The sequence below is a fragment of the Porites lutea genome, chromosome 3 (genome assembly GCF_958299795.1).
Source record: "Porites lutea chromosome 3, jaPorLute2.1, whole genome shotgun sequence".
Taxonomy (NCBI): domain Eukaryota; kingdom Metazoa; phylum Cnidaria; class Anthozoa; order Scleractinia; family Poritidae; genus Porites; species Porites lutea.
Window position 1 is genome coordinate 44,073,251 of NC_133203.1, and position 16,521 is coordinate 44,089,771.

General features: G+C 39.1%; 1 protein-coding gene across 1 annotated transcript in view; it reads left to right on the forward strand.

Annotated features, from left to right (window-relative positions):
• Nucleotides 1-14,386, forward strand: part of LOC140931211 (uncharacterized) — a 30,325-nt gene extending 15,939 nt beyond the window's left edge. Inside the window, exons 16-22 of the mRNA XM_073380975.1 lie at nucleotides 1,793-1,981; nucleotides 2,653-2,811; nucleotides 9,399-10,290; nucleotides 11,271-11,339; nucleotides 11,432-11,491; nucleotides 12,245-12,311; nucleotides 13,620-14,386. Of these exons, the coding sequence (XP_073237076.1) occupies nucleotides 1,793-1,981; nucleotides 2,653-2,811; nucleotides 9,399-10,290; nucleotides 11,271-11,339; nucleotides 11,432-11,491; nucleotides 12,245-12,311; nucleotides 13,620-13,697 (1,514 nt within the window). The 3' untranslated portion in view covers nucleotides 13,698-14,386. The remainder of the gene's footprint in view (nucleotides 1-1,792; nucleotides 1,982-2,652; nucleotides 2,812-9,398; nucleotides 10,291-11,270; nucleotides 11,340-11,431; nucleotides 11,492-12,244; nucleotides 12,312-13,619) is intronic.
• Nucleotides 14,387-16,521: the final 2,135 nt, after the last annotated feature.

The following is a 16,521-nucleotide window of genomic DNA, read 5'->3' on the forward strand; positions in this document are numbered from 1 at the left end:
CATCGTTTTCCAGTAATTACTTTGTGTCTTTATTTTCGCGGACAAATTAGTAAATGCTCGAAAGGGCCTTTTACTGACGTTTAAGTGAACGACCGTTTTTATACTAGAGAACGCATTATCCGTCCAGTTTGGCCGTTTTTATACTACAGCCGTGTTATCCGTCTGGACGAACTTGGGCAAACATTCGTAGTTCGTTTGGTTAGGGTGGCACAAGACGCGTTACGGGTAGTACTTCGTAATACGTCTTGAACGACGCACTACGAAAGGTAGTTCGTCTGGACGCATAATGCGTCTCGCGCCCGTCTTTATACTTGAGACGCATAACCAGACGAACTTCAAAATGTTTTCCCAAGTTCGTCCAGACGGATAATTCGTCCTTAGTATAAAAACGGATCTGTCGGTTAACCAGGACGTCCTTACTCATCACATTTAAATGCTATCGTAACACCACATCATTATATTTATGGAAAAATTCACTAAGGTTCTACATTTACATAACCAAAGTTCATTTGTACATTCATAAAACCCATTCTATTTTTTACCTCATTTGTTAGCACTTTATGAACCTTTGCTTTGTGCTCTTTAGTGGTTCGTTTTTTACCGTGAAACGACGTTATCCATTGATTTGTAGTGTCCCTGCGTTTTTTAAGCTACACGAAATAGTTTTTGAGAAAGATACAAAAAAAGCACTTGACGACAATTTCAAAGTTAAGATAAACTGGACTTTTTATTTCTATATATGTCGTTGTTCTTTCTTTTATTGTATTTACTTCACATGTAGACGTAAACTATAAGGCCTTTTTTCGGGCCTTTGAAGCAAAATTTTTTGTTTACAAAATCGATGAAAGCTGTTTACAATTTCGTTTTAGCATGCACGTCTCCAGGCTTCCACCTCGCTTTTGCTATAACACTCATAAGAAGGGTTCATTTAAAAAAGACAGTAGCATTTACGATAAAGAAACGAACCTTTCGAGATTTTACAGAGGGCGCTTATAATCTCTCCCGCGTTCTAGTAAAGGATGGTAAATTCCGACAGCTGTTTAAATGTTGGTGAGTTATTAGCCTTTTTCGAATATATAAAATGTTTATAAATCCTTAAAATGCTGCGGTCCCATTTGTTACTTTTTTGGAGTATTTTTTGTCGTTTCATTTCGTTTTTCTATGTGTTTGTGGCCTAAAATTAAGATACCGCCTCACGAATCCAGCCCCGTTCGTTTTTAGTTGCATAAACCAACAGGCTCTTGACTATATTAAACTTGCTGTATTTTCTCACGTTTATTGAAGATGCGAAAACGCTTGAATTGCCACGCTCAATATGACAATCGATGCAGCTGAACTAAACTTTCTCTTCCAAACTGACTGACTGAACGTTTTGGTTCTCAAGTGATGTATCTTCTCCAAAGCAAAGAAAAACGCGGAAGGGAAATAAGCGACGGCTGAAAGAGAACAGTGACCTATGTATCCCTGCGTTAACTACTTTCACTTAATTTTTCAAAGTAAACTGCAGTGTTCTCATTGATTTGACCACAAGCGAACACGCACGAAGCTCATGATTTTTTTCCCTGCAGAGCACTATCCTACGGCCAAAAGAGAGACGATACCCTCGCCATACTGATAAAGAGTGTAACTATTTATTCAAATTGTCAATCTAGAGGAAACGATTTGGGAGGCGAGACAGGCTACATACCCTCTGGAAAATTTCGAGCTATGCCCTTTCAATAGTATCCCTTCTTCTTGTTGCCCGCAGTTATCTGACACCTTTTTTAACAGTGCCTACTACGTGTTTTTACAGGCTACATTCGTGTTGGTTCTCGCGTGTGGGGAAAAGCTCTGAATGGCGATTTTTACAAAGGGGTCGTGACAGGACTTGGAGAAATGCTCCACATCAAGTTTGACAACGGGGACACGATTGCGCACGACAGATCAGACCCTGAGTGTATTGTGTTTGATCAAACACCGGAAGTCAACGACTTGGAAGTTGGTAAGGGCACTCTTCTTAGACCTTTCGAGATTTTAGTGATTTCCGCGTGAGACTGACGATCACCGACCCCCTGTTTTTCTGTATGATCGTCAATATCGAGTGCCCTGCTGTAATGGGCGTCATCTTGGTTTCATATGTGCCGAGGGGTGGGGGGGGGGGCGGGGTAGGGGGTAGGCGGCGGGGTTTGTAACGTAATAACCCCGCCTCCTAGTTGGATTGGATACTCTCGAGGATCTTACGAGAAAATAGGGGACTGTAAACAGTCTAGTAAAATTTCGCGTCTTTCATTGGCCATTTGATCCGCTCACCGAAACCGCATCTTTTTGAAACCGCACTCCAGCGTGGTTTAATACCACGTCCAGGGTAAAAAATATGTGGTTTCAAACATGTCCTGATTCGCGTGGATGAGGCCTTAAACTCAGTCAATAAAACCGATCTGTACCAAGTAAGTACGGAAAAATAGACTTTGAACAATCTATATTGTTGGGAATTATATGTTTTAAATACGCTGCAAACTTTTCTTTGAGAACGTTTTCTCCTGCAAACAAAATTACATGCTAAATTATTTGGACCGTGGATTGAATGTTGTACTGGCACATTTGTAATAACGAAGTGAAGGTTATCTTCCTGTTAGTTGTATTGTTTTACAACCCATTGTCTTGTTTTTACAGGAAGTCGAGTGATAGCTCATTGGCCAAGTCTTCCCGCCAAATTGGCCGGTAAAGTGATTGGTATCGAGCATGGCAAATACTACGTGGAGTACGATGATGGAGACAAACATCACAATACAATCGAACAGCTTAGGATTCTTAAACCGCCCCTGTATTTTGGTAAGCTCACGTGCTATTGACTAGCTTGCGAGCAAACTCCCCATCTGGGGAATATCAATTCAGCTAAGAAACATTCTAGCCCCCAGAGCCCGTCGTTTCTTGGTCACGTGGTCTTGAAACGAGGTCGATAACAAATTAAGCCGAGTGGCTCTGGGGACAAGAATGGCTAAGAAATGGCATCTGATACGCATGTGCATCAGCTGACTGTGTGCCTGCCTTTAACTTGCCTTTAACTGGTTAGAGAGCTTGTGTGCTTAAGCCTGCTTTCCATATGACCTGGAACAAGATCGGCGACTGGTCTGCATCACGTCGTGGACATGTGCAAAAAAAGCTTGGTGTTATTTTCGCACTGGGATTGAGTGAAACAGGTAAAGGGAGTACGTTGACGACCGCTAAAATAAATTGGAACATTTGTCCGTGATATCGTGGACAGTTTGAATATTTCCAATGCAGACAACTTTAGATATTGGCACAAACTGTCACGGACCGTTACAGATCGTATAGAAACTAAGTTAGCACAAGCAACGGCGACGGCAACTAAAATAGAGAGCTTTAGATTCTATGACGAGGACGACCGCAATAACGATAGTTTCTCAATACTAAACAGTTTCATATGTTTGTGTCTGTATGTCTTTAAGTCAAACTTGTTGGTCGTATAATACCAAAATTTGAGTTTAATTTGAAAGTGTTGAATACCTCCTCCCTTCACTGAATATCACCTGATCGTCTTTCGCCGTTTCGTTTGCGAAAGCTTAACACTTCTTAACCTCAATTTTTACTTATGTTAAACGCGGAGAAATTTTATATAACATAACAAAAAATTAGATTGATATATTTTCATATAGTGGCGTTGTACTGCTTCAAACTTTGCTTTTCGGGTGCAACGCGCCAGGGCAATTCGTCGCAAATCCGGCAACCGCATGTAAGCAAAATTTATTGAGGTTAGTTGCAGGGTTTTTCTCCGTTTTTCTCTCTAAAACAAGACAAGGTAAACAGTAAAAACTGAGGGGAAACTAATTTTGAAGTTTCGAAGAAACAGAAAGACGTATGAGATGTTTTTTTCAAAATTAAAAAGAAGGATGATGGTGATTGAAATTAGCATAATTTCACCTTGCACGAGCTGCACGCATTTATAAAATACACGTCATCGAGTTATGAAACACTATCTGCTGTCATTTAGTTTTGCCATGGGTGACATGGATGGGATTTTCCTTCGTGTTTTAGACAGTACTTAGTTGTTTTTGTTTTGGAATAACATCGATATTGGCGAATAAGAGAACGAAGATATAATTCAGTGGTAGAGTCATGGAAGTAATACGAGAAACCCTTTGAAAGAGATGTTTGTCTACTCCAATTAAACCTCCCGCAAAAAAATTGCAACATTTGCCTTTAGGAGACAGCGTACCAGCACAAAGGAACGAGGAAGAAGTTGCAAGAAAACAAATCAAGCCGCCATAATTCAGTGACAGCGGCAGTGCCATGGACAAACCACATCGCAAGCCCTGACCGAAGTCGAAAACAAGCGACATTTCTAAGCAGAGTCCCAGTCCACTGCATCACACCTTTTTGCTCGGACGCGCTCGTTTCACCGCCCAACCTTTATCCGCCCTGCTCTTAACAAATGAATTTGCGTTCTTTCAAACTTAATCGCGTCTATGTGGACCCGCTCAATGTGTCAAATGCAGGCGACTTTTCCTGGAGTTGAATTCGTAACGATTTTATTCAAGTTCAAAAAAAAGACGGAAAATTCGTCGTTGTTTGTCCACGTCCTCCATAAAACGTCAAATTAGAAGGCTTCACGTCGTAGGCGTGCAGTGGACGTCAAAGAAATGTACTAAAAAGCGTAATGCACGTGCAGAGCGGTTGTTTTGATCATTAAACCTATTGTTTTTTGAAGTTGTCGTCGTCGTCGTAGTAGTAGTTGCTTAAGCTCACTATTATCTTTAGAAACACGTAGAAGATACTCAAACTTATATTTAGGATCAGTGCTTTGTCTGATATGAAAAGTTCAATGAGGGGAAAAGAGGAATCACTTATTTCCTAATTCAGTGGATAAAACTGTGGCAATTAAATACCAAACCAAAGAAGTGAAAAGCGTAATGCTTAAAACGTTCGAGAGGCAAAGAGCTTTGGCACATAGGCTTATGTGTACCTGCGTATTTACAAAGTCTTTCATACCAGTAGGAGATTCATCCCTTATTGCTTTCATCGAGGTTTGATGTCTGCGAATGTCAATGCATTTTCTGGTAGGACGTTAGCTAGCAAGCAACTCTCTCCGTAATTTGGCCATACATTTGTCTGCATTTAATGTGCTTATCGTCATGTTTTTTCTTCTTAGCTTCCTCTAACTGTTTTAAAATATAATTAATTATAAATTCTAATCTGACAATAACACTTCTACTGTGTTTTTGTGCTCTTGTTTTGTGCATTTAATTAGTGCTTCGTAGTTTTTAGTCTAAGAGGACTCAACAGATATTTTCTCTAAACTATTCGATGAATACGCAAAAACCAACTAAAACAATCTCTCTCGTAATTGTAAATTGGCGGTTATTGAAGTGAGTGTCTCTGCTGAAGTTGGACAACGTAACATTTGCACTCCAAAGATACAATTTTTTTCCTTAGTCTAGTGAAAAAAGTTTTTATTTATTTTGCTTCCGGTGACAACCTCTATTTTAAAGTACCCTTTTACAGTACCCTGTCTCGTTTAGTTAAGGGTAAACCCACGCAAGAGAGTAACTTCTGCTCGCAAAGTGATTTTAAAGTCAGGAAAAGATAAGAAAACAGTGTGACGTTCACCGATAAATCATTGTTTTGCATACAAAGAAGTTATTTTTATCGAGTTTGTTTTCTGTAACCCTACTGGTTTTTGGTGGCTTCGCTCTTTACCCTGTTGTTTTAGCTTTTGTTTGTCCTAATGACTTTGCCAGTAACAGTAACTAACTATACTAAATATTCAGTAGTACGTAAATCTTTGCGCTGAGATTTTGAAAATTCCTTGAAACCGCGTTTATGTACCTCATTACAAACATAGTTTGCCTCTCGTTACTGTTCGAAGATCTATGTTCTTATCGGTTAATGAGATGTATGCTTAAGGTAGGATGTCATGTACGCTTTTGTTGTCCTATTATACTGTACATGTTAAGTTATTTTTTCAACACTTTAGCATTTGGCCACAAAATGGTCATAAAAAGGCCACGTTCAGTCGCTGTACCCGCCATGTGCGGACCCTAACGTATGTGACAGATGAACGGTGTTTTAAGTCGGGAGTTTTAGTTTAGTACATCGCGTTACGTTAACTTTGTAGAGGACGTCGCAATAACATCCGACACAAGAAAAATGGCGCCCAACCTTGTACATACTGAAATATGATTTAAACTCTCCCCATAATTCAGATTGATTTTATTTGACTGCCGTATGCCTTTTTTGTTGGTTCGACCTAAGTACGCCGTTTAAATCAGTCGCGAATCGAACTTTGTCAAAGTGAAGTTGGATACATGAATGACGCGGTGTATTTCTGAACGGGACATCACGTGATTAGTAGGCGAGAAATGTTTTTCCCCGATGTAGCACTTGTAAAAATAACTGTTTTCAAAGTTTGAAAAAAGTGTTAACGCAGAACCGAAATGATTTAAGAACAGTTGAAAGTTGCTGGTTTGGAAGAATTGATGTCTCCCTAGGAAACATTGCGATTAAAAAAGTCGAAAAAACTGGGCTAGGAAAGAGATCTGCTTTTATCTTACCTCGTTATTCTTTCCTTTCAGCGAGGAGAGCTTGAATAATAAACAACTTTCTTGATAAATATTTTTTAGACAGATGAGAGAAAGTTGAATTAAATCTTTGAACTGATTCCAGATATTGAAAGTAAGAGCAAAACAATTTCCTGGCGAGATTGTTATAGGTAAAGCTAAGCCAAGTTTTAATTAATCTCTCATTACAGATTAGGGAGAAATGGTCATTCTTTTTTTAATTTTCGGTAACTAGGCAGGATCCTATTATCACCGGCCAACAGCTCAGCTCTATTTGTGAGTAACAAAACACCGGTTGTGGGATTCATTCCAATGAAGGCGTTTTCAGCTGTTTGAAATAGTTCGCGAATTTTCTTTACCGCTGTAAATAATTCATTTTTACCTCAGGGGCTCTGTTTTTAAATATTGAAGTCACGTTGGAAATAAGTGCTTTCTCGAAGAATTTGTTCTTAACCCGAAAAAGAGCAACTTATAACGGAAAAAAAGCTTAAATTTGATAGAGACGTTAATCGCAAACGCTGCGAAAGGTAAGAAATTATGTACTGGTGTTAACCTCGAGGGCGTCGTGTTATATTGTTTCATATAGTGAACTAAAGTTACCGATGCTTAGAAAGTTCTTGAACGTACGGAGTGCCTTTGTTATGGATTTAACGTCATGTGGTGATTTCAAATAAGTAGAAAATAAAGCTTCAAGTGGCTGCATGTAACTATTCTTGCGAGAACAGAAAGCAGCCGAGAGTAAATATACATCGCATTTGCTCGCTTCAGCTCACAGACAAACACAAGCTTTCGACATGATAAAATCATCTCGGAGAATTTATTTCAGCCGTGCAGTTCACAACTTCCTTAAAGGTTTGTTTGGCCTTGATTTAAATTGAAATGTCCTTATATATTTTGCCTTGAAGTGTGGTATTGGCCTTCTAATTAAAGTTCTGTTGACAGGTTTAGTAGTATTTTTACAAACGTTTTTACGAATATTGCGACGCTTACATGATCTTTTTTTTGTATAAATGGTCATTTACAGAGTTTTACTGTAATTGTTTCCAGTGATTATGTTCTAGAGTTGTCGAGTTTTAATTGTTTCTGTGCAATATAATAAAGACGACAATAAAAGGCACAAAACTGGAAAAGAACACACAAGACCTTTTCGCTTCCAACAAAACAGAAGTTTACACGTTCCGACACGGAGATTGTTTATTCAGTTATTGTGTTTCTTGCATTCAAGGTAATTTCCACCTCTTCACGTGAAGTCAAATGACGGGTTATGTTTTTAAACAGTTGCGTTTTTGTGACATTGTATTATTTTTTAAGGGTATTTCTTATTTTATCTGCTCGTCAAACGTGTCAGCGAAGTTTTACAAGAATCCATACTCACGCAATCCAAAAAAATGTCGTATTAATACTATTCTAGAACTGCGTTCCAGCGATTTTTATTGTGTTCGTAAAACCCATTAATAGCTAAGTTGATATGATAAACAAACAATGACATTAAGCATGAACAGTCGAGAACAGGATGGCTGGTTGGAGCACTGTAAATTGGTGCGTTTATTCGAAGGAGTTAGAGCGGTTTTCATTTGAGTGTCGAAAAGTAATTGGTTTTGCACTTTCTACACGATGCGATTGGCTTAAAAGATTCGCGCCACCTTTTCATCCAATCAGAAGTAAAACCAAAGCCAATTGTGACGCGCTCGCATGCATTTTCCCGCGCTTTGCGTCAGCCACATGTAATTACTTCGTGTTTTGATTGGTTCAGTGTATTGTCTGTGTCCTATGTGATTGGCCAGAGTAATTACTTTGGTTTTGGTTTTACGACACTCAAACGAAAACCACTCTATCATAAATCTGGTTTATAATTCTAAACAAATTTCCAACGTGATAGAAATTGTTTGTTTTTTGCTGAAAACTGCGCAACGACGGTGAATTAGTCCAGAAATTTTGTCCTTTTTTTTAAAGTAAATTGTTGTGTTTATTGGAAGGAGTTTTCTAAAATCTGGTTTATTATTCTAAACAAATTTCCAACGTGATAGAAATTGTTTGTTTCCTGCTGAAAACTGCGCAACGACGGCGAATTAGTTCAGAACTTGTGTCGTATGTTTTAGTTTCTATCCCTGTTCAGGCGAATCCAGATATTTTCGAAACCGCATTTTTTTTTTTCACGAATCAGCCTTCCACACGGAACAAGTGAACCTGCCCGCCGAAAGTACTCTTTTGAAAGTCTAGCCAAAACCGCATCTTTTTCAAACCGTCCTCAAGAGTGTTCTCTCTTCCTGACGGATTTGGGACTGCGTGTGGTCGATTGAAATTCAGTTTGAAGTATTCAGCCTTCACGGATTTGTGTGAACCGAACGAGGCCTCAAGTGTAACCACCGTGCCGTATTTACTCGATTAAACGCAACGGCGTTTATTAAATTTTTAGCCTTTCCAATGCGGCGTTTATTTTGACATCACTTTTTTAAAATCGCTGACAACAGTTATTGTAAATCGTTTGTAAATATGTAATTTAAATGTTCCAATGTCTCCCTTCTTTTGCTGAGATAGAATCGTAATGTCTGGATGGTGTAAATTACTAAGTTAAACCGAGATTTTTCTTATTATCCTCGAGTAAAGGCCGCATTCTTCTGATTGGATCCAAAAAACGGCTGCGAGGGAGACTAGATTAGGTGCGGCGTTTATTCGAGGGCGGCGTTTATTGGTAATTTTGCTTCTATCTGAGCGTTTGATCGAGGACGGCGTTTATTCGAGGGCGGCTTTTAATCAAATAAATACGGTAATTCAAGTCCACAGGACAGGTACTATTCAGTATTTATGCGGATGGACTCAAAGTCATTTATTTCGTTCCAGGACCTGGCTCCATGAGACGGAAACCCGTCAGGAAGGCGGAGTCAATGAAAGTCACGAGTCTTACTGGTAAAGCTGTCATCACTACCGAACTTCCCAAGCGATCGCATTCTAACGGCCATGTTAAGAGTGAAAGTGGATCAAGAAATGAAAAGTTACCGTCGACATCTTCATCTGTTGATGGTGCTGTTTTTCTGCCCCCTGCATCAGAAGACACCGAAGAGAAACCTTCGGGATCGGTCGGAACCAGAGAACTTCCAAATGATCTGCCGAAGAATTTTCACATGAGATCTGCGTCACTGCCTGCTAATCTTCGAGCTCCGAAAGGATCGGCTTCATCTTCCCCTTCTTCATCTCCAAGACCTGACAAAAAAGCTACGCGCAACAAATCGTTCGGCGGAATGACGAAAAACTCCCGTGCACAGAAGGCTCCGTTGGAAATTTTCTCTTTACCCGAAACGGACGTAGATTCCGGAATCACTGTGGCGTGTGAACGGCCGGCATCGGGGCGTGCATCAAAACGAAATCTGCGCATTATGGATCTTATGAAAAACACAAAGGTAACAGAGGAGGAGAAAAAGGGCAAGCCCACTAAAGAAAAGTCGCGTGTTAAATTACCAAGCGAAAAGTCAGCCGGGCAGCGAAGTCCAAATCTTGCTCGTCCAGACTTCCGGGTTCCTCCGAATGCCCCGTATGCTCCAAATTACCTAGAAACCGATCTTGACGATGAACCGAGAAAACGAGGAAATTATTTGGTAGATGCGCAGCGAAGCTTCCACGTGTTTATTCCAAGTAACAACAGCAAGATGAACCAACCTAAGCGCTTCACATGCTTCGCAGGAATCTCCGCTTCGGATGAAAAACTCCTTCGGGGCAAGGATACAAAGAGGAAAAGGTTAGGAAATCTTATTAACGCACCACTTCTAACTTAAACGTCTATGGGTGAAATACTAAAGTGTAGGCTACTGAGCAGTAATTTCCTATGGTGCTGTTGATTTTGCTGTACAAGATGGTTCCAACTTTTGAGTTTGTGGATGAAATTCTAAAGTATGACCATTCAAATGAAAGCTACCGAGAAGCACTTTTCTGTGGTACCGTTTATTGTGCTTTGAAATATTGTTCGAACTTTGAGTCTGTAGATGAAATCCTTAAGTGTGACCATTCAAATGAAAGCTACTGAGCAGTACTTTCCTGTGGTGCTGTTTATTATTCTGTAAAAGATTGTTCGAACTTTGAGTTTGTAGATGAAATCCTTAAGTGTGACCAATCAAATCAAAGCTACTAAGCATTACTTTCCTGTGATACTGTTTATTATGTTGTACAAGATGGTTCTAACATTTGAGTTTGTGGATGAAATCCTAAAGTGTGACGATTCAAGTGAAAGCTACCGAGAAGTATTTTTGAGTTTTCTGTGGTGCTGTATATTATGCTGTAAAAGATTGTTCGAACTTTGAGTCTGTAGATGAAATCCTGGAGTGTGACCTTTCAAATCATATCTACTAAGCAGTACTTTCCTGTAGTACTGCGTATTTTGTTGTACAAGATGGTCCTGAAGAACTTTTGAGTCGGTGTATGAACCCTATGCTGTGACCATTCAAATCAAAGCTACTGAGCAGTACTTTCCTTGTGTACTATTTATGATGCTGTACAAGATGGTCTTACAGATTTTTTTGAGTCTGTCATTGTCCGTGGATGAGACCCTAAAACCGAACATAAACGAACCCTGACCAGTTCTACTTACTTTTGTACGTTTTTCTAACAGATCCCGCAACTCATCTGCTTTCAATTCCACTTAGTGCTCTGTAAGTTTCCTTTTCCCAACAAGGAGTTTTAACATCATCGATGACTTCAGTATTTCCTTTGGCTTCTTTTTAGGAGGCGAAGTTCGCTCCCTGACTTGCGACTTATTGTTAATCAAGCTGAAGACACTAAAAATCTTCAGAGGTAAGTTTGTGTCATTACTAATTGCCTTTTTTCTAGTTCTTGTCTTGTTTTGTCCAATTCTTTACTCCTTATAATTGATTTATTTCTTTTAGGAATGACAGTAAATTGTCCCGGAAAAACAGAACTCATTCTCTGAATGACCTCGCAAAAATGTAAGTTTTGAAGAACGGTTTGTCCGCAAACAGGCAATTCAACTTAAATATTCTGCCAGGGAAAGCGCGTATACCTCCCTCACGCGTCAAAGTGACATCGAACCTAAGGAGGTGCGACACCTTATGACGACTACACATTATAGCATTTGCTTTCAGTGAATTTTAGTGATAAGTGTTAGGAAGCGACGTGAAGGCTTCATAAGGAGTCCGACCTGTCTTAGGCCGATGTTATTTGGTCCCAACGCCTTTCTATCGCGTTTTACGCGGGCTATAATATTGCCTGCCTTGTGCATCCACTAAGGGCACCTGTTCATGGACTAATGAACAACTAGTTTCATGACTTTTTGCTCTCGATAATGGAAGCAGAGGACGATTATGTTGAAGTGCCCATTCTCCAACAAAAAATCGCAAATTCGGCAGCCACGACTCAATGCACTAATAATTGATAGGTTCTATTAGTAGTAAATTTGTGTTGTAATTCCATTCTTTCAGGCTATTTTGTAACTTAAGCTTGTTTTTCTGTAATTATTATTTATCCACATAGTTTATTTAGGTTACTTTACAATATAATCTGTTAAGACTGCTGTAACTTCACCTTTCCTCTCCGCCCGCCTCGTCTAGCTTTTGCTATTTTCGGGCGGAGATGGCAAAATGATGAGTATGAAAATAAAGTATAGTGTGTGTGTAAGTAACGAATGCTCTGCGTCTTCAAGAACTTTTATACTTAATCTGATTGTTGCGGTTTCTGTTTAGGTCGCCATCTAATTCTAAGCAGACTCCACTGCATATTGACAATTTGAGCGCTGCCACAGAAAATCGGGTTAGTACATTTGTTTTGGAGTTTATGGTGATTTGCTTATGTAATTGTGGCGTCACATGTTTAAGATTTCTAGCTTCTGATTGGTCTATTATGCTAAATGAATTTATTCCTGCGGTGTGTTTGGTTACTTGCTATACCACCCCCCTGTACTACGCGTCCAACAATTACTGAGGCTGAGAAGGATATGAAGAATTATACAGGTCGAGGAGGATGCTATCTACGGTGGCAGAAGGCCGAGCTTGATAACATGCTTCGAGGTTTACATAATTTTTCACATCATACGAAAGCCGAATTCAATAATTGTTTATTAGTCATTCAGAATATTTCTAAGTTCTTAACATGCTTACCTCCCGAGGTTTACGTAATTTTTCACATCATACGAAAGCCGAATTTGATAATTGTTTTATTATTCATTCAAAATATTTCTAAGTTCTTAACATGCTTACCTCCCGAGGTTTACATAATTTTTCACATCATACGAAAGCCGAATTCAATAATTGTTTTATTATTCATTCAGAATATTTCTTACTTCTTAACAGGCTTACCTCCCGAGGTTTACATAATTTTTCACATCATACGAAAGCGGAATTCAATAATTGTTTTATTATTCATTCAAAATATTTCTAAGTTCTTAACATGCTTACCTCCCTGCTCGGCACGGTTTCAGGATACAAACGGATATTTTATCTTGCGGTTACTCCTCAAAAAGTACATAACATCCATCGAGCAATATGTTTTGTGTATTCTTGCCTTCGTCCCCTTCAGTATAAGTCAGAAATTCAGCTATTTCGTCTTCGAATAGCCGTGAGCTCCATTTTTAGTTCACTATTGCCCAAGCAGCCTCGTTTCCAATCAAATATACCGCCGAATCGATGGTATACTGCTCGTATCTTCCAAAGTTGGTTATGACGAATTAGCCGGGGATTGGAGCTACTCAGAAACGGGGAAATATTTTGAATTAATAATAATAATAGGATTTGTCGATCGATTCACAGCCCGGAACCGCTCTATGGCAAATTTAGGTAACCAGCGAAGAGGGAGTAGGGCTTTTCTAACAGAGAACCGGCCCAACCTGTTTAGGGTCAAACTAGCTAGCTCGTTAATGTCTTCTTCTGCTTGTAGGTTGTAGTACTGTAGTTTTTCCATGTTGTTGTTGTGTGTAATTTTTTCTTTTTGTTTTTCTCGTGCAAAAAAAGGTTTTTGATGCTCGTTCTTATGCTTATGCTTTCGTCTCCCCGATTTACATGTATAACGCAAAGATCCTGGTGTATGGAATGCCTAATTGACTTTAAATTCTCTCCTGTGCAGGCTGATTCACCGCTCTTCTCTCCGTCCATGGAACAAAGCGCTTCCAGTAACAAACTAGTCCAAGTCACTGATCTGTAACGTCAAGACTGCAACATGTCACACCAGCGCAGCCTTAAAATGTCGGCTCGTCATGCAATCCATGCTTGGTCAAGCCGGGGACGAAGAAGTCAATTTTAATGTTTAACTGTTCAACTTATTATTTTAAATTTGTACAATAAAATTGCAATTGTAAATTAATATTTGCGGGAATGTTAAACAGCTCTTCAGAGCGAATGCCATGTCTTTCTATCAGAATATTTTAATACTCTTTGGACTTGTTTAGTTTCTTTGTATTAGGACAAAGTAACTTGTAATTTTGTTATCTATCTCGCGAAATTTCAACAGAAAGGGTTACTGAATTCTTAGCGTGATTAGTTAATATTTTGAGTTCTTTCGAGAATTGTTACGATAACAAAGACTGCATTCGCAGATCGATATTGCAACCTATTGCAACCGTTAGAAAACGTAGTACGGAATGAACGACTTTCATTTAACAGCTGAGGGTGAATTCATTTGCAACATATATGACCGTCGCATTACGAGTGGGCAAATGCAATATCAGCTATACGCGTATGTTGCAAAGTGAATCCACTGTCTCTTTGAATAAGCTTATTTAAGGCCCTGAGTAGTTGTATAAAAAAGGTTCGCTATAAAGCGGCATCGCCGTTAGCTTTCAGCAGTTTCCAATAGTCCTATTCTCACCCTGAATAAAAGTAAAGTGGGCAGCACTTCTAGTCAGTTCTCTTTCTGTACATTCGAAACTAATCGAAAATGAAACTTAACTTTTAGCCCCCGGGGCGGGGGAGCTGGAATGGGTACTTCCTAGTAGTAAGTTAATAAATGGGTAGGTACTTCCTAGTAGTAAGTTAATAAATGGGTAGGTACTTCAAATATGATGATTATGGTGTACCGACATACATATCCTAAATGGTAGACAAGTAGTACCACTGGCAAGAAAGGAACAGTCAACTATAAATATATGTCGTTACACTATAATAATCATATATGAAGTACTCGGCATGTGCCGCTGGATGGGGTTGCATTTTCACGACTGGATTAAATATTATGGGGTTACATTTTTATAAGAATCACTAGAATGGGGTCACACATTTTCAGGATTTTGTGGGTCAGAAAATTCAGGTATGTAGGCATTTAAAATTAGAAAGGTCTACACCACATTAAGTTTAACAAAAAGTTGTGGCAGGATGTTCTCGTTGAAAAGCTTTATAAGGTGGATGCATAAGCAGAAAGTGACTAAGCTGGATTGCGAAGATTACTTTTTTCCAAAATTGACTAAGATGGGGTCTAAAATATGGCCACAGAAAATACGTTTCCTGATGTGTGAAAGTCCTCCCCGAAACGTCGAATAAAAAAATCACGAGGTAGTCGTGTGGTGACAGTAAAGAAGTGCGTGATGCACGAAAAAGTACGTAGAAGTGTGATGCACGTGCAAAAGTTTTTCTCATTGAAACCATTTAGTACCTTTTTGGCGTTATCGTTTTTTCGTCGTCGAGGTTAGCTATGGACTCGAACAAACAAACAAACAAAGGGTTTAAAGAGCAGAACCGCTACGTACAGAATTAACCGCCTTGCGCATAGAGTCTGGGATTTGAAGATGAACAGGAGCAGAGTAACCCTCGTCTTGCCTGTTAGAGGCGTTCAAAAAGATAGGGTTTAGCGCGAAGTCAGAGAGAGGGAAAAAATATGGACGAATTGCTTTCCGCTCGCTGTTTCTCTTGCTCACATATCTGTGCGTCGTTTCAAAAATCTAAACTCCTGGAACAGGCTGACAATTGTCTGGATTTTAAAAGCAGTTAGCTTTGCTTCGTGACCGAACATACTACTAGGTCATTACTTTTTTTTAAAGATTGCGGTATCAACTTTACAGCTTTGCAGCTACGAGTAAACCTCACAAGATGTGGCAAACCATCGGCACATCGGCAAAGTCGTCAACTTTGACCAGAGCAAATAACAACCTTAAGTATTTTCCAAATTTTTCTTGTTTGACCACGCCAAAAGTTCCGGGGGGTTACTTCGGTTAATTTTTGCTGGGTATGTGCCGCTGGCCTCTCAGAATAGTCTATATTAATTTTTCTGAACCTGGTACCACTAGTAAAGAGATATATATTCCCTGTTTGTTGGTCAAGTTTGAAAACAATTGCTGAGCTTGACTCTGTAACAGTGTCAGGTCGCAGTTTTAAAATCTATTCCCCGTGCTTGATTTTGGCAAGGGTGTGAGCCATCTTGATCAGTGTCGGAGTGAAGCTGGAAGCATTGTCGCTGGTTCAGTGGTTATCAACAGTTATACAGGTGTCAGTTATAAGTAACCTGAAGAGAAGCCGGGCCAGGCTCTTAAGCATTTAAAATGCTTTTTTTGTTTCCTCGCTAAAATGTTTTCCTTAATACTCCATTTTTTCGAATAACATGCTCACCCTAAAAAAATTCACTGAAATGCGCGATGAAGTGTTAAAACAACCAGAATGTATGCTAATGCATTTAATACACCAAAAGACAATTGTCTAAACAGTGGCATTTGAATTTTTCCTTTTTTTAATTTTGACTTTTGAGAGTTTATTTCCTATTTGAACATTTCTAATTTTTTTTTTCTAATTAAAAAAATTCCGGGAAATTGCACCAAAATTATCGAAAAAAATGCTGGCATACTGTACAAAAGTCTAAGAAGAGGAAAGCTATTTACTTTATTATTTGTTGCGGGTTGTCAAAGGTACATGTATGGTGGCATTTTTACTGTTAATGGCTTTACTTCGGCCTGTAGCTCAAAAAGCACCTGAAGTTAAATTATTTGTATAATTTATATTATAGCAAACAAAACTAACCCCAAGATTGAAGTCTCTAATAACCT